This window comes from Sphaeramia orbicularis, chromosome 7 (assembly GCF_902148855.1).
Source record: "Sphaeramia orbicularis chromosome 7, fSphaOr1.1, whole genome shotgun sequence".
Lineage (NCBI taxonomy): Eukaryota > Metazoa > Chordata > Actinopteri > Kurtiformes > Apogonidae > Sphaeramia > Sphaeramia orbicularis.
The window spans coordinates 44611032-44634355 of NC_043963.1; the positions used below are offsets into that span (position 1 = coordinate 44611032).

Below are 23324 nucleotides of genomic sequence, written 5' to 3' on the forward strand. Positions count from 1 at the left end.
TTTTAGTAGTCTTTGGTTCACTTACTTGTGCATTTGGGGACCCTAACAGTTCAAAAAGTTTGAATTTGAACCCTCCAGGTGCTGCAAAGCTATCTTTATATTCATTTTGGCAAAAATTGAGTGGATTTCTACAACTCATTTTAATTCCTTCTTAACTTGTTGCGTCTATATCTAGTTACGTCATGACATTTGCACATATAAGGTCAAGACTTCCGACAAACATTTCTCTGAGTACCGAGAAATGGGACAGAGCAGCACAGTCAACAACCTGGAGGGGGTGGGGTGTGAAGTAGCTCATTTGCATTTAAAGGGCCGGCGCTCAAAACAACCTTTCTGGTATGATTACTCAGAAATAGGGTTGAAGATGGACCTGTGGAGTTTAATTAAGAATTCAGACCCAAGCATAGCATTTACAGTTTATGTAGACCACAGGGAAATGTTTTAAAATTCATAATTCTTTTTAAAAATGCAAAATATGACCCCTTTAAGTCAAAGAAAGAGCCAAAGTAACTGCACTAAACTGTCAAAATACTTTCCTGGCTATGATTAAGTGATGAAAATCCACAGTGTATTTCCTAATTCCATTGTATGCCCTTGGATCATTGACTAGTGTGTTATGTTCCAGCGCTGGGTGACACTGGCTGAGATTACCTGCCCTGCGGAGTGGCGTCCCCTCTGGACCCTCAGATGACGGCTGTGACGGAGACGAGACCAAAGGCTGAGAGGAAACACTGGAGTCTGGGCCTTGTGTTCTGTCAAATACAAAACACATGTTTTTAGTGGAGCAAATAACCAAAGCGCACACTAGAAATGGGTTTTAAAGCCGGTGGGTTGGGTTGTCCATAAATCGGGGTAAAAAATAATACACACAAATCATCAGATCAAGTAATAACACCAGAAAGAAGTCTTAGTGAGAACTTCAGTCAGGATGGATATTTCTCCCCACATAATTCTTTCATAAGTCAAATTTTCTCACTGTTTCTGAGCTCTATCAGCTGATTTCCTTCTTCTAATCACAACCTGACACGCTCACTTTTAGGCAAACACTTGTGGGCTGTCAAACTGTCATTGTGTCGTTATTTCAGTTCTGTGGCTGTTTTTGTGACATTCCTTCATCAGCTCAGCTCAGATGTCTGTCTCTCTACAATCAGCCCCTCAGAAGTTTCCCTCTGGTGAGGACATCCCGTTCTCAGGCTCCATCCGTCATCATTATTACCACCAACGTCTGGGCTCTGAGGGAGTTTTCTAATTCATACGATGGCTTTGATGGCAAACTGTATCCCCTTTTGTTAACAGTAAATTCTATCTTCCTTCAGCTGTTCTCATTCCACTTTGAATGTCTATTGACTGTCATGTGTATGAACATTCCACATTTTAGTATATTTTCTTTTTAGCAGATACCTGTATGCCATGGTTGAGGTGGACAAAGTATTGGAGTTTGTTCTCTCCAGCGCTGCCTGTTTCTGCTTATTCAAAATAACCTCCTGGAGTTTCTGTTTGACCAGAGAGCTGGCCACCGCACCTGTCAAACAACCAAACCGATACCCAATCAAAATCACAGATGGCTTCACAAACTGATAAAAGGCTGCAAAAAGGAAAAGGCCTACATAAAAGCAGAATGGCATTAATGGTTATTTATTAATACTAAGCATACAGCACAAAGACAAGTAGAACAATACCAAGTAAAGTTGTGGAAAATAAATGCGTGCTATACATGCATGAGAGTGCCTGTGGTTTAGTGTGTGATCCGTGTGCAGGTCAGTATTTGTCTGTAAAACATGTGAACACAAAGGTGACAGGAGGTGCTGGGAATGATTAAGTCAATATTGACCCAGTGACTTTATGAGCCCAGAGCCAAAGCTATATTTATCTCCACTGTTGTAGCTGCACTTGTCAGGTTATATTTAGCTCTGTGGTTACAGCGTTCAATACAGATAAATAAGATCTCTTACAGGGACTTTCCACCTTGGCCATGATTAGAACTCATGAGCATAATTATTTTTTCAATACATGAATACAGCGGGTGAAAAAAAAAAAAAAAAAAAAAAAAAGATTACAGGTTCAGCTGCAAACTGAAACGTGTAGTAGCATGTTTCTGTTGTTGCAGGTTAAAATGTGTGTGTGTTTGTGTAAATAAGTGTGTTCACGTGAATGGACTCACTCTGTTGACTCTTGTCTTTGTGTTTTAGCTGCTGCAACTCCTGCTGTTTCTTGTGCTGCTCCTGCTCTCTCCTCCTCTGCTCCATGTTAAACTGAACTCCCACATACAAAATTCAATTATGACATATACGAAGCCAACAACGAGCCGATTTTAATTAAATAAATGAATGCTTGGTTTTTATTTCGGCCTACCCGGATTTGCTGGTGCAGTTGCTGTTGGGAGAAGGAGGTGCGGGGCTGATGGGAGAACGGGCTGAGGAGTAACGGTGGGTGCAGGGGGGTGAGGAGCGCCGTGTCCGATCCAGGGCGCACCCCCCGCTCTCCCACCCGGAGGTCCATGGGAAACAAGGTGGTGCACGGCAATGGCACAGCCACCGCCGAATCTGGGAACAGAGACGGAGAAAGGAGGAGACAAGTCAGTACTTTCACTCCAACAAAGAGAGTATTTACACAACACAGCGCAGAAACGGTACTTAAAAGGTGGCAAGTGCACGCAAACACAGGTAAATCATTGTTTGGAGAAAAACTGAAGAATATACTAAACTGACGCTTTCATAACAGATGGTGGAGTACCACAAACCTCACAGCAAAAATAGGACCATTTTTCAACACTCTGCGAGAAACGACTATAAATACAGAGCTAAGGATAGAAATATTGTTATAGTACTGGATAAGCCCTCTGTGCAAAAACATTCTTATTGGTGTACTTAAATGACTTCTTAATATCTGAAATTGCTACAAAACCTCCATACAAGACACCTCAAATTATGACATATGGCAGCAAAGTTTACTCTCGTAAACACAAGAGCTTGTTTCCCAACTGTGTGTGAAAATATGGTTGGACAAAAATACCAAGAAAGAAAAGTCAAACTGCTCCACAACATAGAACAGAACCATAGAAGGAAACAGAATGAACCCATAAAGATGCAGTGCTACTTTGTGGAGGTTCCCAAATTAATTTTTCTCTCTATCTAACCTTTCTTTCGTGACTTATTACCATTTATTATAATATTGTCCTCTTTATTTTGCATTTTTTCAGTGAAATCAGGTATTTTCCTATTATTAATTACTGATCATGTAGATGTTCATAAAAGGTCAGATCAAAGTCCAGGGTTATTATATCAGAAACAGAGAAAATGGAAGAAAGAGTGACTTTTGTCAATAATTGAATGCAAAAACAGGTGTCTCCATCCACTGCCATTTATCAAGCATAACTTAACTTGTCGTTGCTGCTTCAGCTTCATGACATATTAAAGCCTCTACTCGGCTATATCCGGTATTATCCACAACATCAGGTATTTTCCTATATTTAATTCACTGATCATGTTGTTCATAAAAGCTCAGATTAAAGGTGAGTGTTAGAAAGAGAAAACTGAAGAAAAAGTTACTTTTTCAGCAAAGATATCAATAACTGAATGTGAAAAAAGACTGTCTCCATCCACTGTCATTCATCAAACTCCTTGGGTTTTACTGGTGAATCAATGTTGTAGAAGACGACAGTGTTTCCATGTTCACTACGGAGCCTCTGAACATCCAAGTGGGTCATATCTGATGACCATGAAAAGATGACAAACTGGTTTTTTACACCAATTATTTACATGGATTGATAGGATTAGTGGATCAACAGGTATTAAACATTAAAGGCCAGTAGATGATTTTGGTTGCTACTGGATGTTTGGGTCTTTTGAAGATAAAAAAAAAACATCAAAGAAAAACTGCTGATAATGTTTAAAAATAAATCAAAAGTGCACCTCCTGTTAACAATATATATGTTTCTTATATCTCAGCCATGCACAACAACAAACCTCTTTGTGTATTCCAATCGTTGTCCATCTCTCACACACACAGACACACACATTTCCATGCTCTTTGCATGCTGTTGGGGCTATTTGCATTGCATGGCTGAGTCAATGGGAAAGATTGCCTCATCCGGCGCTAAAAACAGGATCCAGGAAAGGAACAGCTTGGGAAAAGGCTGGCGGTGATTTCTGTCTAAGTGACATAAACACACACACATACACACACAGAATGCATACTATCGCGCATGAGATGAATTGATGTATGCTCAAACAAATGCATACACAAACACGGTCAGAAATGCAGAGAAGACTCCACATATGCATAAAGACGAACACAGCTGCCACACAATCACCTACAGATGCATATAATTTACACTTAAATAAACCCAGATGCACAGTCATCAATATGTAAACGCTGAAAACACTTGGACTCGCACATAAAAAGAATTTGCATATTTTCACATGCAGCACACTCATACACACCTGTACTCATAAGACAGGCTTGAGCAAACAACTATTGCACAAACCTGCCTTGCGCTAGAACTCCAGCTTCACACACACACACACACACGCACGTCTTGAAATAACTTAGTGAGACATCATCTTAATACTGCTGTTCCTGCTGCTCAGATGTCAGACTGCAGCGTGTGAAGAAAATGTCATTCATGCAGACGACTGGACCGACGCCAACAGCCGCACTGGAAATGGGTCAAAGGGAACCACGTACATACACTAAAACAAATTCGTCAATGCTGTTGTTTCACACACGTACTTACAGACACTCATTAACATGTTTGGGTTAATGTGACAGCAGTATGTGTGTGTGTGTGTGTACTGACAATATTCCTCCATATTAGGACGTATGTTTGCAGAGACGGCTTAAATGCCGACCATGGCTGGAATAACAGAGATCCCTCCGCTAACACGCACACACACACACACACACACACACACACACACACAGACACACACAGACACACACGCACACACACATTCTCAGTAATGACTGCAAGAAATAACAAGGCTATTATTCTGTGGAAAAGGAGAGGAGAACATGCTTATACAAGGAAACAAAGGCTGCTACAGTACACACAGATACACAGAGTCGGGAACACCAACGTCTCTCTCATTCCCTACCTCCCATGGGTTATAAATAGCAAAACACGCACTGGTCCAACATTTACCTACACAGGGCCTTTTGTTTTTACAGGGAAACCACATATACACTCATACACTTGTGACGGGATGCAATGATGTCACTTCCAGTTTCCACTTGTTGCTAAGATGAACAGAAAATGTTAGTGTATGTAATGTACAGGAAATAAGAGTAATAAAGGATAATATTAACAAAAGTACAGCACTGTCAAAAGACTATGTGGATCAATCATTCTGTTTGCATTCCCGCTATTTGGTGATGACAGTGAGATTAGCTTTAGAGCAGAAACAATTAATCTACTTGAATCGGCTTAAAAAAAAAAAAGATTACAATATTCCTGAGTCCAGTCTTTGTTTACTTAATTTCGCTGCTGCTAAACATTGGTTCTACTGTTGTGTTTGACATGGACGCTTATTGTGACGCACATAACGCCAAGATCAACACACACAACATGGAGCGTCGCTCAGGAAAGACGAGGACAAAAAGGCAGAAAATGTCTATATGTTGATTTTTCTACATTGGAACTGGAACCAAGCTTCACACAACTTTAAAAATATCTGGCTTTATTTTTCAGTGTTCGTAGTTCTATCTTAAGTCGTTTAAGTGGATACAAATGTGTGTAGACTGTGGTGACATTGTTTGTAGATGTCCTTTGACTTATTTGCTGTTTATATCTATAGTTATTTTTATATATTTTTTTATACTGTTGCTTTTGTTGTTATTTTTATATGGGTATTTTTCTACATATCCTTTTACTTTTATACTTTTTGTGGATGTTGTTGCAGCTGGTATTAGAGAGGTTTATCATTTTCAGACGTCTTTTCACATTTTTAATATTTTTTTACACCTATTCAAATAATCATTGTAATTGAGTTGAAGAAAAATAAAAAATACATTAATGGATTACAAAAGTAATAGTTATTTATCACAAATTATATTGATATGTCAGGACTGAACTAAACTCACATCATGCAGGACAAACAGAACAAAATGAGCAGGACTCAAAACATGCTTGTGTTGGTATTTAAACTTAAAAAGGAAATAACAAAAGGAGCAACTATGGAGCTGGCTTTATATAATTATACTGACCTTTTTCACCTAAATAACACCAACCGACCCATTTGGCTCCCATCATACACCTCCAACCTGAGGACGCTATGACGGTTACTCGGTATGAAAAGGATGCAAACGAGGGTGAGAAGGTCTCTGCCCTGACATCACCAATAAAAAAATAAGAAAAACCCATAAAAGAAACCACTTTTATTCTTTAGTGACAGTTTGTTAATTAAAGAAATAGAAAAATCTCTATAACCACTGGCCGCTCCGTTACCCACTGAGTGGCTACGTGTGCCTCTGAATAGTAAAATAAGTGATAATAACATACATGCCATGTTGCCAACATGACTTTAAGTCTACAAACAGTGTAGTGGTTTAGTCTCTAGACCTCTGCGACCGCATTTAATCCCTCCAGTCTTTCCGTTTTCAAGCTTTCCAAGTAATATGAGGCTTTAATGTTTTTACTTCTCTTAAAGAATGCGATTATGTTACAGGTCATTACAGCTGCATGTTGTACAAGAAAAACAAATCTTGACCCTGCAGCTGAGATTCTGTGTTGATTTTTATTTAAGCAGCACCGTATTCTTGTGTAAATAAAGCCATTATAGAACGGACAACGGTAAAAAAAAACAAAAAAACACACCCACACATGCAGATACTGAACATATAAGCAACATGTCCACATCATGAGAACAAAGCTTCCAGGAAACAAGTTGTTGGAATAGTCTGTAATAGTTTGTTTTGGAGTGTTTAAGGGTGTGGGTTTTAGTAAAAATGAAAAAAGAATGTAGTCAAAACACCAAAAATGTGCTATTTTTTACATGATGTCACAGAATGAAGTGTGTGCTAGTCATCTCTGTGTGATTAACATAGAAACCAGTCTGAGTCTGGTAACAGGCCGTTGGGAATGTGGTGACTTATCTGACGGACTAAAGAGATTACGCTTGTATTTTCTGCACACAATAAAATAGCAGGTGTAATAATTGGCACATGTGTGTAAATGTAGACAGAGTCCATCCCCTGTCCTGCATTTAAGTAATCCGTCAGCTCCTCCTCTTTGTATTGTCTTTTATTTTCAACATGATGTTCTTAGTCAGGACTGGTTCGACAGGTAAGACCAGGATGTATGAAGTGCTCTGCCTGTCTACCTCTGTCTTGCTGTCTTTCTTTATGTCTTACTGACTGACTGACTGTCATGTCATAGAGCAGACATATGCTAACAGAAAAAAACATGAGAAGATAAACTCTGCGGGGAAACTAAACGGATAAGGGTTACAGCCAAGGAACAAAGACACCAAAAATAAGGTGATGATGGTTCAGAACACATAAAAGGACAGTTATTATTCAGTAATCTTCAGCAACATTACAGGTACCAGTAGTAAAAGACACACATTTATTGGGGCTTTATACAAATACAACATCCACATGAGCAGACACCACCTCTGTGTTTTGTCATCTGTCCAAATATAACTACACCTTCTTCTGTTGTGACTGTACTGTCTGCATGGCTGTTTCTAAATCACACTAAAGCTTTTACAAGTGACACATACTGTACTTTCAGTAGATAAAGATATTCTATGTCTGTTAGAGGAAGGGAAAAGGGTTTGAAGGCAAGTCACGACCATTAACGGTGGGAAAATAAAAATAAAAGTACCCGAAGTTATTAGAAGAATGACAAATTGGGAGGAGATTAGGTGAAGAAGAGTGGATTTAAAAAGCAGAGGGACTGAAAGGAAGAGAAAAAGAAGAAAAAAATCTGGGCCTGGGAATTTCAGAGTAGCTCACAATACAGTACGATTACAATCACAGTATCACAATACGGTAAACGTGCACTACTTCTGATAAGTTGAAAACACTGCAGATGATTATCTACAATACATGGAATCAAGATGTAGAAACCATGGTATTAAACAGCAAAGAGCAGGAAGGATGCATTTATTTACTCCACTGAGGTGTTGGTTTCATGGAATTTGAGCGCACAAAGTCATGTGACATCATTCCATGTGCATGTGGTGGGGAGAGCCCCTGAACATTTTAATAATAATCCTGGTATGAGGAGACAGTACGATTCAACATATCATATGGTATATGCCCATTGGGATGTGAAATGATGACATGTAAATGATAACAAGAGGTGCAAGACACAACAAACCCCGCCCCTGGCACGTATTTCGCCCATTATAAGTAAATGGGAAATTTTTTAAATTCTTAAAAAATTTGAACTTTGACCTACCTTTCTCAAAATGCAATGAAAACTATTCTGGGTCACTGGCAATCTATAAACCCAATTTGATATGAATTCAACCAATAGTTTTACTACTTAAGTGTTAACAAACAAACCGAACCAAAAACTATACCCCTTGCCTCCCCTTTGGGAAGCAGGGTAAAAATGTACATTATTACATATTGTTAGCCTCACAACATAATTGTCTAACTCATACACAAATGGATAAAAGGACACATTGAATTCAGGTGGGTGTTTTTCTAACAGGGGTCTGGGAAATAAAACAATAATCGCAAATGTCATAATATAGTTTTATATTGTGATAAATATAATATTGATAATTAATATTGATGTTTATATCTCATATCAGCATGAACAGGACATCTTACAGCTGTAGACATGACATGTCCCTATACTTTTGTCCATTTGTGTTGGAATTAGGCAATTATGCTATGAGCCTAACGATATTATGCATTATTGTTTATACTGTTGCATCAATAACAACACTATTTTTTTTCCTTTAGGCACTTTGCATTCTTTACTTTCCACTGGTGCAGGAATGAAAAGTGCAAAAACAACAGAAACAAACACAGAGGTCAGTAAACCTGACAGAAATTGTTTATGTGGAAGCTTCAAAATCACAGCTTCTTAATCAAATTTTCAGCATAATAAAAACATTGTCATACTATATATCGTCACCAAGATATAAAATTATACCCCAATTCCTGTATCAGCATCACAGTGGTTTATATGTGTGCACTGAAAAGTTTCTAGACAGTACAGTATTATTTCTTATCTCTCTCACACCTGCAATAAATAAGCTGCAGAAATGCATGGGTTTCCTGGTAATGCCAATTCAAAAATGACACTTGAGGCTCTTTAAACCACTAAACGTGTGTGTAGGCGCATAAGGAGCTGTTCCAAAGCATCACTGATCCAAGTTTACAGTATGTCTCCCCAGTTCTGTGCCAAAGAAAACAGTTTCCATTTCATCTAAAGCAAACAAACGCTGGGTCAAAGCTGCAGGTTCAAGTCTGGCTTTTCTTTTCTTAAGCAAGTGGACAGGACTGATTATATAAAAGAAAACATCAGGAATTTCTGGGCTGGGAATGAAATAGTCAGCTATCAAGATACACTGCAAAAGTAGTTTTAGCAAACGTGTTTTGCTTCATATCTGTAAATCGATGTCCCTATGCGGTTACAGTTTCCTTTTTTAGATTTGCTCGTTGATTGACAAATACATTGTCAATTACCAGCCTTATTATTTCTGTGCTGTGTTTAATGTAAAGGGCCACAAGCTTTGCATGTGTAATTTAGTGAATTAACTGCCACTTACTATTTTTCACTTCCTGATTTAGAAGAACAAGAGCTGTACTTAGTGCTGAAAGTGCATTTTAAGCCTTCCTCTATGTAGTTGACTCATCTGTTGTGTGCAATTTTAATGACTTACGGTATACAGAGATTTATCAAGAACAGGATCTGAAATATACACCTTATTATTAATATATTATACTGGCAATTTCAAGCAATCAATCAATCTTTATTTCAGACTCAAAGGTCCATAAAAAAACCCAAAACATAATAAAACAACTATGTGTCCTGTCATGCAAAGCTAAGTCGATGCTAAAGGTTTAGTCCCTATTGTTGTTGTTTTTTTCCCCCATCTCTAACCCTTTTCATTTCTGATGTGGATTGAGTAAATGTTTCAGATGGAACGATATATTTCAGACACAAAGTCGAGCCACAAAAGCAGTGATGTGCATGCATGTGACAGACACATTGTGGGTAGGTGTGCGTGTGCTTGTTTGTGTGACAGTAACAGAGGACGGCTGATGTATAATGCAGCATGGGTCCAGTTTCCTAAGTCCTCAGCGAGTTTCCATAAACATCCAGGACTGCTGTCTGTTGGGTCAGCAGGACCATTCACCCACATATACACACATCTCAAACAGCAACTACATCTCCTGTATTGTGTTACTGCTGTTAAAACATGTGTACAAGCATTAGCGCTGCAGGAAGAGTACCACAGACCGAGTTCAACGCGGAGAATTATTTACCGCCACACAGAAAATCTCTCTCTGTTTTTATTTCTTTGCCTCTTTCCGTCTAAGCTCCACTCGATCGGTGGGGATCAGCTATCGCACCTTGTTTCACTCACTAATGCACACCACAGCAGGAGTTTGACACAACAGGTTTCTCCTCTTACAAGGTACATTAAAGAGGAAAAAAAAGCACCAAATAAGCATAAACATAACACGCAGGCAGTTGGAGCAAATGATAAATGAAGTCAAAGGCACATACCCGTGTTTGTCTTGTAAATATCCGGCTATGTGAAAACCCCAGTAGCACTTCTGCCTCAGCCAGCTCACAGCAGGATCTATAATTAGACAGAGCTCTCCACTCCCCTCCAGTCATCTTTTACTGTCGGCCACATCCTCTTTTCTTTAACTCCTTCTCTTTCTTCTCCTCCTCCTTCTCTTTCTCTCTCTATCTGTGCCTCTGTTTGTTGATGCTGTCTGACGCCAAACTGTTGATTTCACCATTTCATTCACACAGTAGTAGCACCTTGTAGGGGAGCAAATAGGTGTTTTTACGACATACGTACAGGCAGGAGAAAAAAAAAGAAAAAAAAAAAAAGCTGTATCTGGTGATTTTCACTTTGTTCAGTTGCTGCCAGGAATTAAATGGAAGTCTAAAAGCAAACACGTGCAGAAGGAGAAGAGCTGTCTCATAAAACAGAACAAAGATGCCAAACAAGATCTGTACTAACTCTGATCATTCATCTCTGGTAAGAATCCTGCTGCACAACTAAATAAACAAAAATAACTCAGTGTTTAATTGTCACCCTTTGGCCAGTGATGACCAGCAGCTTTTGACTTTAAAACCCACCCCATAAACAAGGATTGTAACCATGGTAACAAGGGGGGGCAGTCAGACCAGCAGGAAGTCGTGTCTATAAAAACACAACAATGAGAGAACCAGGGTGGCTTCCTGTTTAAGAGCTGAGTTTAGACTCCCATTTCCTCCCCTCTCCTCCCCCTGTTGTTGTTGTGACGTTGCTGCCGTAGTGCCCTTGAGCCCTGTGGCACTGAAGACTCCCATTAGAATACATGCTTCGACTATTACACCAAAACAACCATCTCCCTCTGGCTCCACGGGGAGGTTGTGTCTCTTATTGTCATGGCCTTTCTCTCACTCATTAAAATCACTGTTCAGATTATGTCTGTGTTCAGCTTTAGTGAAAAGACTTAATATCCATTAACAACTCAGATTAATGACTAACAGTGGCCCTGAAGGCAGCACGCTAATGTTCTGAACACAAACTTCAGAACAAACACACCCATTACAGAAACTTGGAAAACTACTAAGTAAACCATTCACCATCCAGTTAGGTTGTGTTTCACTTGTTCTGCTCTGTTGTGGGACTGAGTAACTTCAAGTCACAGACACCAAAAGAAAGCATTGTACTTTTACAATGAACAAGATGTGATTCCCCTGCACAGGTCATTTTTGCTGACTGTCACTACTTTGACAAAGCATATGCTTACTTTAGCTGAGGGGAAGTGTTGTGTCAGTGGGATTGTCAGGTGATTGTACCGACACATCCATCCCTGTGGACTGTCTACTCATTGACATTTGAGATTCTGTAGGTGGTGCTGTTTGTTTTCTTTGTCGGTTCAGCTGGTGCAGCTTTTGTTCAAAGCATTAACTTCAAAATATATGTATTCTTCTTGGATCACTTTAGTTATAATAGTTTGTGAACCACAGGTTTTTTTTTTAAAGTTGAGATTCATGCAAAAGGCGTCATCTGGTTTGTGCAGACGCTCTTCATTATAGTTATTAGGATCACTTCATACAGAATGTGTGGGATGTGATGGTGCATTTGCTAAAAAACAAAAAAAATCTGAGTTGCTAAATCAGCCTTGTGCAACACAGGATCTCTATGAATAGAGTGTGGTACTGACCGTTGGGATCACATGCAGTAAACTCTGGGAGGGAGGAACATTAATACTTAAAGAGCACTGTATGAATTTCACAAAAGAACATTGTCACTGATCCTTTGACTTGATTAAATAATAACTGAGCTTAGACATGTCTTAAAGGTAGTGTGTTTTGTAAAGACACAAATCTTGTAAGGCTGACTGCATTAAATGAACAGTCAGCATTAATCTGTTTTATAATATTCTATGTGGTTTTCTTTGTTTTATTAGAAATTAAACTCTAAAAAGAAAGTCTGCCACTTGGTATGCTGTCATTGTCTGTTTTCTGTGCAGTTCTGCTGTAACTCTCTGCCTCTCACTGGAACACACTCCTCCTCTCCCTCTATCTCCTATCTGTCCATTCCTCCTTCATCCTGAGGAATCCACAGCTGTCACTCCCATTCAAACCCTCTCGTCTTCCTAAACCAGCTGGCCAGACTGTGGTTTGTATACGTGTGTGTCCCTATGAGTGTGTGTTTGTGTGTAGGTCCTATTGCCTACAACTGTCGTCAGAGTGTTTCTATATTTATGATGCTGTTTTGTTGGTGCATACTTGAGTGTTCAAGTGTAAATGGCAGTGTGTGTTGCTGTCCTCAAGTGTAAAAACTACCATTACTGGTGTTTCCATCTATAGAAGGTTACATTAGGACACCAGACATGTTTCTGGTGGATCACTGCAGAATCCACGCTCTGATTAGGGATGCGATGATTGTGAAATCCTACTCTCTGATGTATGAGAATAACAGCTTAACTAATAGCAGATGATAATGTTATTTTGTGCTTGTTATACTGCGTTTCTTCACTTAATGTGCCAGGGACACAAAGACATCTTCTCAGTATAGACGATCAACCCTAAACACTGGTGTTCACATAACACAGGGTGTCCCAGAAGTCTCCATACATAGGAAAAATAAACGTTTCTTGACATAAACCATTTTTATTTATATAATATGCTCTATATGACTGCCATTTTGTCGGGAACACATTTCAATGCGTGTCCTCCACTGCTGAAGAACTATAAAGAAGAAATATAAAGAAATACATGTTAGAACCATATGTATTATGTCTCCTATGTATGGAGACTTATGGGACACCCTGTATATCTGTGCATCCCTAGTCCAGATGCTATTGTTTAGCTCTTCAACTCATCACTTGTTCATTCAACTTCTGAGCCAGCTTTATCTTCACTAGGGCCATGGGGGATACTGGAGTGAAGGCAGGGTATAGCCTGGATGAGTCACCACTTCATTAAAAGGGCCGACATATAGAGACGAACAACCAATCACATCCACACCTTTGGGCACTTTAGATTAACCAATTAACCTACTAGTGCATGTGTTTGGATGATGGAAGGAAGCCAGAGTACCCGGAGAGAAGCCACGCAAACACAGGGAGAACATGCAAACTCCACACAGAAAGGTCGCTGGTTGGAATCAAACCCAGGACCTTCCATGGTGGTGCGCCATCCACTGCACCACCATGTCACCCCTCGTCACTTGTTTATTTCTCTAAAAACATACATTTCCCACAATAATTTATAATAGCTGCTAGAGAGTGGACAACATGTTTCTGCAGAAATTTGGCTGTACAGAAGTCATTATACAGGTTATTTCCTTTGTTTTATTTAAACAAAGTAAAACTAAACTAGAAAAGCACTCGGACAGCGCAGACCTCTGCCAAATGCAGATCAGTGCCCCCCCCCAAATCACCACCAACATTTAATCATTTGTTCCTTGTGCCAGTATCAACATGTCCTGAAATTTTCATCCAAATCCGTCCGTAACTTTTTGAGTTATCTTGCCCACGGACAGACAGACAGACAAACCAGCGCTGGCAAAAACCTAACCTCCTTGGCAGAGGTAATGATGCATAAGTTCATGGTTATAGAGATTAACTTTGTGCACTAAAATCTACATTTTTCGTCAAGATATTGATTCTAAAACAGTAAATGCATGGGTAACCTGAGGTGTTAACTGCACTGAACCATAACGTCTCCTGTTTAATTCCAGGTGATGAACTACATTACATGTCTTCATCTCCCTCCATGAGTCTTGTTAACGATAATAGTATAAAATAGGGATGTCCCGATCTGATCTAAAGATCGGTATTGGTTCTCGATCTGGCATTTTTTAGAAGATCGGATTTAGTCATGAGATCGGGCCAATCCGGGCCCGGTTCTAAAGGGGGCAAGAGGGGGCAATGCCCTCTTAAAGAAACATCCTGCCCCCCCAGGTAAAAGTTCTCCGAAGGTAGGGAAAAGGAAAATGAGCTGCACAACAGTGGGAGACTTAGAGGAATTAGTAAAGTGTCTCAAGTTTTATTTTCACTTTGTACGGTCGTATGGTCTGTGCGTACTCATTGTGAGGTACGTACGGCATGCAAAGCACCCACCCCCCCATGCCTTAGGTTTTAATTTGTCCGACAGTATGAATTTGGAAAGTGTAAAAATTATACTAATGTTATTAGGAATCAAAGGGGTCATTCTTGTTTTAGTTCAGGTTCCACATTCAGCCCAACTGTGATGTCAAGTAAAATAATAGCATAATAACCTATAAATATTGATTCCAAATTTAAATCAAAAGTTCATAATAAAAAGGATCGGATTGGCAAAACTAATCATTAAAAAATTGGATTGGAAGCAAAAAAATCCAGATCGGAACATCACTAGTATAAAATGCTCACCAAAATGTATAAAATACTTTTAGTTGGTGATACTAATTCTAGTTCAAAAGTCTAAATCTTACATTTACCATCTACTGGCATTAGGTATATTTTAGATATTTGTATATGAGTCCTAGCCCACTCTTCAATAAATCAAGGGTAAAAAGTTCATGACCCAGGAAAGATACAGGTTTACACTTTTTACCTCTTTATGAATGGTCAAAGCGTGAGTATGACAAATGGAATTTATGTTAGCGGTTACAAGCTACTCTTCTTTAACTAAACAGATGCTTAGGGATTCCTTGAGGCATGCATACCCATAATACACCCATTTACATAACCAGCACGCTACATAAACCTACATTCATACAAACATTCCATGAGTCCCTGTCATCTTTCACTCGAGTCAGTGTTGCAACTCGCCTGAAGCTTGAAACTTTAGAGCAAGTCATTCATTACACCCACATACACTCGCAGATGAACTGTGAAAGCCTGTTTGACACCAGGTGTACTGTCCTCTATGACAAATGACAGTGATTTCTGAATCTGCAGCACAGACAACAGACGCAGCAAACAGGTCTTTCATAACTGGACTGACATCAGTGCTGCATCTCAGACTCTTTTCTTTATATGAATGTATTCTACTGAGCATTGCACAGTATAAAGGCATATACACACACTACTTAGTTCATCTGTATCTGTGGACAGGCTGCAGGTTTGTTCCAGGAGTAAACTCTACAGCAAAGTTAAATGTGATATATTAGATTTCTGGCTCATTTGGAACAAACAGGAGTAGTGGGCAGTGTGTTCTCTAACAGTTACAGAAGTGACCTCTTTGACAGTCCCAGTTTTCTGCATGAATCACAACAAAGGAAAAGTGTCCAAGCATATATTAGTTGCATGCCACATTCACTTTAAACACTGCAAAATTCGTCTTTTAGGATTATTTTAGGAAAGTGAGTTCAAAGCATCAAGTTGTGAACATCTGACACTTTACTGTTCCCTGTGGGATAAATTCTTTCTTTTGATGCCGTTCTGCACAGGGAGGTCAAAGGTCATCATCAGTTACAAACAGACATTCTACAGCTGAAGGAATCCAGAGATGGGCTGGTGGACACACATGTATTCTGTCTGTAATACCCCGCAAATCGTCCTGTTTTTCACATTGAGGGACTCTTCACACTGTTGAATGTCGTATATTAAACTGTGAAACTGCACTGATTCTCAAAAGCACTGAAATCACTTTAAACTTCAAGTTTATGTCTAGGATTCTAAGATGATAAACTCTGGTTCATTGAGTGTTCTGTATAAACCCCACACTAGTTGGAATAGTTGGGATCCATCTTTCTTTTGACCACTGACTGCTAGACTTAAACTGCACATTTTTATGCACATAGTATCTTTAGATTATACTTTGTATAGTTTAACTCCTTATGTCTTTACAGATTATTTTGTTGACAGTTTCACTTCAGAAAATATTTTTTTTGTTTTGCTTACCTAAATATGTTTGACAGCTGCAATGACTAGCTGACAAACTAAACTAATTTAGTCGATGATGGCTAATTTAGTAGTTGTTTTGGTAGTAGTCGTTTAAGAAAAAAAAATGTTTTATTGCCGACTGCAACTCTTAAGTATCTAGTTGTTTGCTTCACAAACTTTGTTGGGCACTGTAACTGTTATGCACAAAATACACTTTTGTTTAAGGGAGAAAAAAAGTATTTTATTATTGCAATATTCGTTGAATATTTAATTGAATGTTTGTTTAACAAGCTTTGTTATGCATTCTACATTTTTTGCACCAAATGTTCTTGTTAAGGGAAAGAAAATTTATTTTATGCTGCAATAAATATAAATAAGAGCCTTTTTTTTTGCAGTTCATAATCTGACGAGTTGATTAGTCGTTACAGTAATCAATGACTAGTCGACTAATGAAAAAATCATTAGTTACAGCCCTAGTTTGCTTTGATGTCACCAAAAAATGTATCATTATGACTGATTTATTGTTCATGTAATATGACAAAACAGGGCTGAAACTCAACCATTTTAACATGAAAATGTTTTGACATGTATTGTGATAATTACTGATTTCGACTGATATAAAAACTTTTATCATAGTAATATTTTGTTTGTGTTATTGCCAATACACAGCCCTATCACTTGCAGGTAAAATAAAGAGTATTTTAGGTCAACCATATCCCTTTTATTTTAGTATCTGATCCTGTGAAATTGCCTTTAGCAAAGTACAGTATCATGAAACTGTTCCAATCCATCTGTATAGAGGAGTATCAGACTGTGCACAGATAAATCAGACTGATTATACCAGGAGTCTCCCAGTTCAATAGGAGGTAACTTCTTCTCATTCAATAAATACAACTTTAAATTAGAGAAATCTTCTAAGTCAACTCCTGGAAAATCAGGTTTAACACTCACAGATTCCAGACTAATCCTGCAGAGCCTCAGGATACAGTAGTACTCTACAAATCTTAGTGAGGTAAGGAAACTCCTGCTGATAATTTAACGCTGTCCTTTGTCCAAGCTTCCTTTCTTTCATCACTCCTGCTCTTCATCAACATCAAACACATTCTCCACATTTCCCAACACAGATAAAGCCACTCAGCACAGCAGTTCCCTCAAAGGGATCTCCCCCTTTATCTGTCATAACACACCATGACACAGATATGCACCTTTATCATTTACAACCCACAATACGCAATCGCAAATAAGCACAAGTAAACACTAACAAAAGAGGTCTGTTCTTTACTGCCAGTGAGGAGATGATTTCAGATCAACTGACTGATCTTGTTGGCTATCGGTGATGAAAACCCTGGTACTTGCTGACTGACATAATGACTAGTAGCTACAGTCAGCAGCAGAGGCTTCTTTTTTACTGATAAGAGCTGCAGCTGATATATTCTGATCCTGCTGAACCCTCAACTTCCTGCAGACACGAGACAATGTGATGTAACTCAGCAAAATTAGAGGGTTGTGTTAAAATGAGGTTCAGAGTTAAACTAAAATCAACTAAATCTGAATATTTTGTCGACTGCATAAAGTAAGTGCGTAAGAGAGTTTCCAAATCACCTTCAGTTCAATGGTTTGAACTTCTCTGTCGTGTCAGAAAGAGCTTTAACAAATGCATGACAATTTCACAACAATTCATCTTCAGATTTGTATTTTTTTGCTTCGTTCCAGTTTCTCCTCGGTTTCCAGTATTCGTTCTTACTTGTTAAATGTTAACATGTTCCAAGAAGCCAGCTTCATGAATATGCACAGTCACACTCTGCTGTCTGCACAGACAACAAAGGAAGAAGACATTAACATTCCTGCACATGCTCTGCACTCTGGTCAGGGATGAACACACACACACACACATACACAAACACACACACAAACACACCCACAACTCCACTTAGAATGAGCAGCTACTAATAGTAATAATGCTGCTCCAAAAACTTAAACCAGTGGTTTCCACTGTGGGTAAACATTTACCCACAAGTTGGCAAAATAAATCTGGAGAGACAGGAACATCCTTCCACCAACACTTTATTTGTTTGATACTCTCTAATATTTCCTGTTTTCTTGTTAAGGATTAAATTAGTTTAAGTGACACACTAAGTGAAATCACCCTTTGCAGCAACACTGAAGCTTAACATGTAGAGGTGTAATGTAGAGGTGAAGTCCTCCCCTTTCATTTACTCCTTTATTTCAGAAAAAAACCTTTGTTATAGTTTATGGAATGAGATGAGCATTTTTTTTATTCCTGTGAATCCTGCCAGCATTTATTTTACAAGTCAATAAAGTCAGTCAGTCGTAAACCTGTTATAAAAGTGTTATAGTGTGAATTTATGAAAATGGAGAAACTACACACCCAAAAAGTTGCAGCAGTGACACCAATAATCTTTTCTCTAAACTATCTGTTGAGAGTAGCATCATCATGACCAAACTGTAGTGATTGTGTTCAATGCTTTAAGGTCATTTTGGTGTTGGTGAATAGGGATGCAGTCCACTGGGCCATTTAACACAAAACTACATGTTACTGCATTATCTGTAGGGCTGGGTGATACGGAAAAAAATCACATCACAATATTTTTTTCATATCAGACAATATCGATATGTATCGTAATATAAATCAAATCACTATTTTTGTCAAGGTTAAATTTTCCGTTACTCAAAAGATGAAACATGCTTTGAAAGTCCAACTCCCAGCTTCTATGCCGAACCCTACTTTCCAGTAACCCGGTCACCTGAGTTCTCGATCACATATTCTCCTGAGGGAACACTCAGTACTTCCCACTGCAGCCCAAACATTAGTGTGTGCGCTGCGGCTGCTCTTACGCCTGTGCTGTGTGCATCAACCTAACTTGACGTGGCTCTAGCGTGATTGGTTCGGTGCGGCGCTACTTAATTATGATTGGCTGTTCTTATGTCTGCCAAAACATGGACAAAAACTGTATCGAGCATGTGTCATATTTCTATTGACGAAAAGTTATTTTGTGATATATATATCATTATTGTTTTATGGCCCAGCCTTAATTACCTGTGACACAATCTGTGACTTTTTTGACTTGTAAATAATATTTTAAAAAGTTAAAGCAATATTTAGATAGTGGCATTACTCAAACAGGATTGAAGAATGTTATCTGCAGCCATCAACCACAATTAATGTTTTCTTTTCAAAAATAAGGCTCATGGGGGAAGGAAGAGCAGGTCGCCCTTTGCCTTTTTATGACATTTTTTTTTCCATTTGAAACACCCAGTGTGTATTTTCTGCTACTATAGATAACAATCAAAAAAATGGTGAACATTGTCAATTGCCCCACATTGCAGAGCCACCTTTTGTAAGTAACCTTTGAAATAAAAACCCTCAACATATCGCTACACTGTGCAACTAAAGTTAGTCACTTGGAGCATTTCACTAAGATGGAACAGATTAAAACAGATCAGTATGTTTCACGTCACAGATTTTTAAAAAAAACATTTTTCTGTTGAAATAGTTTCACATAGCATTAAATATTAATGTTAGCTTAATATAGGCATTACTATTTGGTCATGGCCGTTGACACGGCAATAAATGAAATTCAACAATGAAACAGAGCCAATCGATACTTTGTGTACATTTGACATTATATAAATACTCAAGTCAATAAAATATATGACTTAAGACTTGTTTTTAGATCTCTTCATTCATAAATGCTATAGACTGTGTGTAAAGGGTTCTTTTAAAGTCCCACACCACACACTGAAACATCCCTCTCAACTGTACTGTTTATGTTTAGGGCAAAAACACAGTGTATGTAACATATACATTTAGTGACGTTGTTGTTTTCTGCTCATTCAGGGTGAATGTTCACAAGGATGTTTAGGACAAACACACATGCATCACCCTGATGTGTGCGAACACTCACAGACACAAACTCAGACACACATTAAATAAACATCCATTGTGTGTCTCATCCTCCATTTCACACAGTTAGTGGAATGAGCCCGGAGCTGTAAACGTCACTGGAGACCATTCATCGGTCACACACATACGCTCAGGCAGTCAGATGTTAAGTCAGGAGTCCAACCAGATGAGAGGGGGATCCTGTTACATCAGAGCTCCACAACAACAGTGCTATCTGATCCCAGGTCAGTGTCAGTCGCCCTGTTGATCTGGAGTGAATGTGAGCCGTCCATTACTCTCTGCTGCGGTTTAGGTCAGACAATATCGAAATACAGCGAAGAGTCTGGTTTGTAAAACTGTGATAAGGACAGACAATGGCTTTTATCAGATATCAAGTATCAATCTCTTGTGGCGTCAATCAGAACTTTAACTCCTCACAGACGAATTACTATAAATATATGCTTGCGTCGAAGAGACATCTTTCCTTTACATAGGATGGTTTTGGTCAGACTGGTTTGAGGTGTTTGCAAGAAGAATCTGCAGCTTCAAGACTAAAAAAACACTGGAAGATATCAGCCTTAGCATCTCTTTCTAGCAGCTTTTGAGCCTTGAGCTCATGCTATGATCCAGAATAAATGTAAAGTGGTTTCTTAATAAAACCAAATCCCAAAACACAGATGACTGGGGGCTTTTTTTTTTTTTTTTTTGCATCCACAGCTTCTGGTTCTGGAGCAGTGGGTGGGACAGAGGTGAAAATGAAATGTTTTTCCCCAAAATGCCACTGGAATAAAGCCTTAGAACAATAATCCCATCGACTTCAATGAATTTCAACAGGATTAAGTGTGTCTATGTGCATGAGAGAGAAAGAGAGAGAGACTGGTAGTTAAAGGGACACAAACTGTGGCTTGAGACCAACCCCAACCCAGTAACCCAGCTGACCACAGCAAGGAGCCTTCAGCTCAAAGGTTAATGCAACATGAATTGATTTGACACACTAATAAAACGTTAAGGACACTGTTCCCTCAGGCCACTCCACCGTACACACAGTCTCTCAGTATGTTTCACGGCAAAATACTACGAGGAAAACACACAATTAACAGATGTATAAAGTCCAAATGTGCACTCGCATCTACGCACAGAGCCACGGGGCCCCTTGGGGGTATTATATAACATTACTCCTGACATATCAAGTGATTTCACGCACCTAGAGGCAGGACAATTGGGCCATTTGTTCGCCAAGTTGAAAATAGCCACCCACTTCATTGCCGTCTACTGTTACTACCACTACTACCACAACTATTGCACAGTTTGTGACTGCAGCTTGGCTTTAACAAAATGGCCATAATATATCTGCAGAGGGTAATGGGGTTGTGGATCAGTACATATACGTCAGACAGCTACTGTGTTTTAATGGCTTTATGCTGTTCTGGAACAAAAACGACACACACTCTGGAAATTTAAAGCCGACCACAATTTAGTGTGGATAAATAGAGTAGTAGCTGCAGCCATATTATTAATACAATGTGTTATTTAGTGATATATTACCGCTGTACTCGATAAAGACGAAAAATGTAAAACTGAGGCCAGGTTACAATGAGGCAGAAAGGAGTGTGGAAATTTAAGTAGCAGAAAACGAGGAATATTAAACCAATGTAAAGACTTAACAGCAGCCCTGTGAAATAAAACCTCAACTATTGCAATCCTAATAATATTTCTCCGTACATAAACATAGATGGAAGTCATTCACTCCGGTACAAATGTTCTGTGTCTAAGAACTTCTTTACATAATAGTTCACGTAATCTACTTAAAGGTTACAACTGGTATTTGTACGGAACACGGCGCAATCATGTGCATGTTATCGTTTCAATGGTATCTTCCTCTTCTACTCTATGGAGCCATTCAGCAAAAACCAGTGTTGAACAACAGGAGTGAAGCTGATGCCCAGATCAGCTGACACAAGTGTTTGGAAACCAGTACCAGGAAGAGGATATGTGATGCCCGTGCAGCTCTTACAATCATGCCTGTTGTTATCTGTCCCGTAAATTTCCCCTGCCCTGGTAAGTCAACCAGAGACGACAGATAAAACTACACAGACGCAAGCAAGAGGGGGAAATAGGAAAAAAAAAAAAAAATTAAACTGTGCCTTTGAGTATTCTAAGCACATATATATAATTTTCTATAAGTTGAACAAGCTATTATTATTATTATTATTATTACAAGGAAAAATTACACATTTACCTTGTAATTCAATTACATATTGTAATTCAGGTGCCCGGCTAACAATAACTCTATCAATTCCTGTGGACACTGTTTACCGGCTGGAGAAAATATACTTGGTGCCACAGACTTTGGTGAATCATAGGTGCTTTTAGTTGGGTGTGTGTGTGTGTGTGGGGTTAAATATGTGACCAACAGATAAATGATCAGACCTGCAGTGGGACAGTGTGTGTTTTCAGATTTGTACATTTTTCCCCATGATTTTGCCTCCTTCAGTTTTATGAACAATATTAAATTACCAAATTGCTATTATCTTTAGGTGTTCATGTTGCTGACAGAATTCTTCAATGCATGTGTATGATTTAAATTTGCTCATGTATGTTATGATGATGAAATTAGGTTTTAACATTATTATTGTTTTGTCATAACCTGACCACAAGGGATTTCAAACCACAAAGAATCGTTGTTGCATCATCTTCTGTTGAGTAAGAACTCTCATTTCTTATTTGGTTGATTTTGATTCGATGTTACAAAAGCCAACTGTTGTGTTTTCATTTTGTGACATTGCTGACATAATTTTCATCTAACCGTACAGATAATATGATGACATTTTAATCACAATTATCACAGTTTTCCTCCAGTTTTCTTTGGCTTTTGGAGGATTAGGTTTTTGTTTGGAAATTCTGC

At 38.7% G+C, this 23324-nt stretch overlaps 1 protein-coding gene across 3 annotated transcripts in view; it reads right to left on the reverse strand.

The window, feature by feature from the left end:
* Positions 1-23324, reverse strand: part of hdac7a (histone deacetylase 7a) — a 95723-nt gene that overhangs the window by 27932 nt on the left and 44467 nt on the right. For 2 of the 3 annotated variants that reach the window (XM_030139771.1, XM_030139772.1), the window contains exons 3-6: positions 2353-2543; positions 2162-2252; positions 1402-1522; positions 652-752 (exon numbers count right to left, since the gene is read on the reverse strand). In XM_030139771.1, coding sequence (XP_029995631.1) covers positions 652-752; positions 1402-1522; positions 2162-2252; positions 2353-2543 — 504 coding nt within the window. Of the gene's footprint in view, positions 1-651; positions 753-1401; positions 1523-2161; positions 2253-2352; positions 2544-10696; positions 10911-23324 lie in introns of those variants that run through there. The other variant, XM_030139773.1, reaches the window with a different exon arrangement.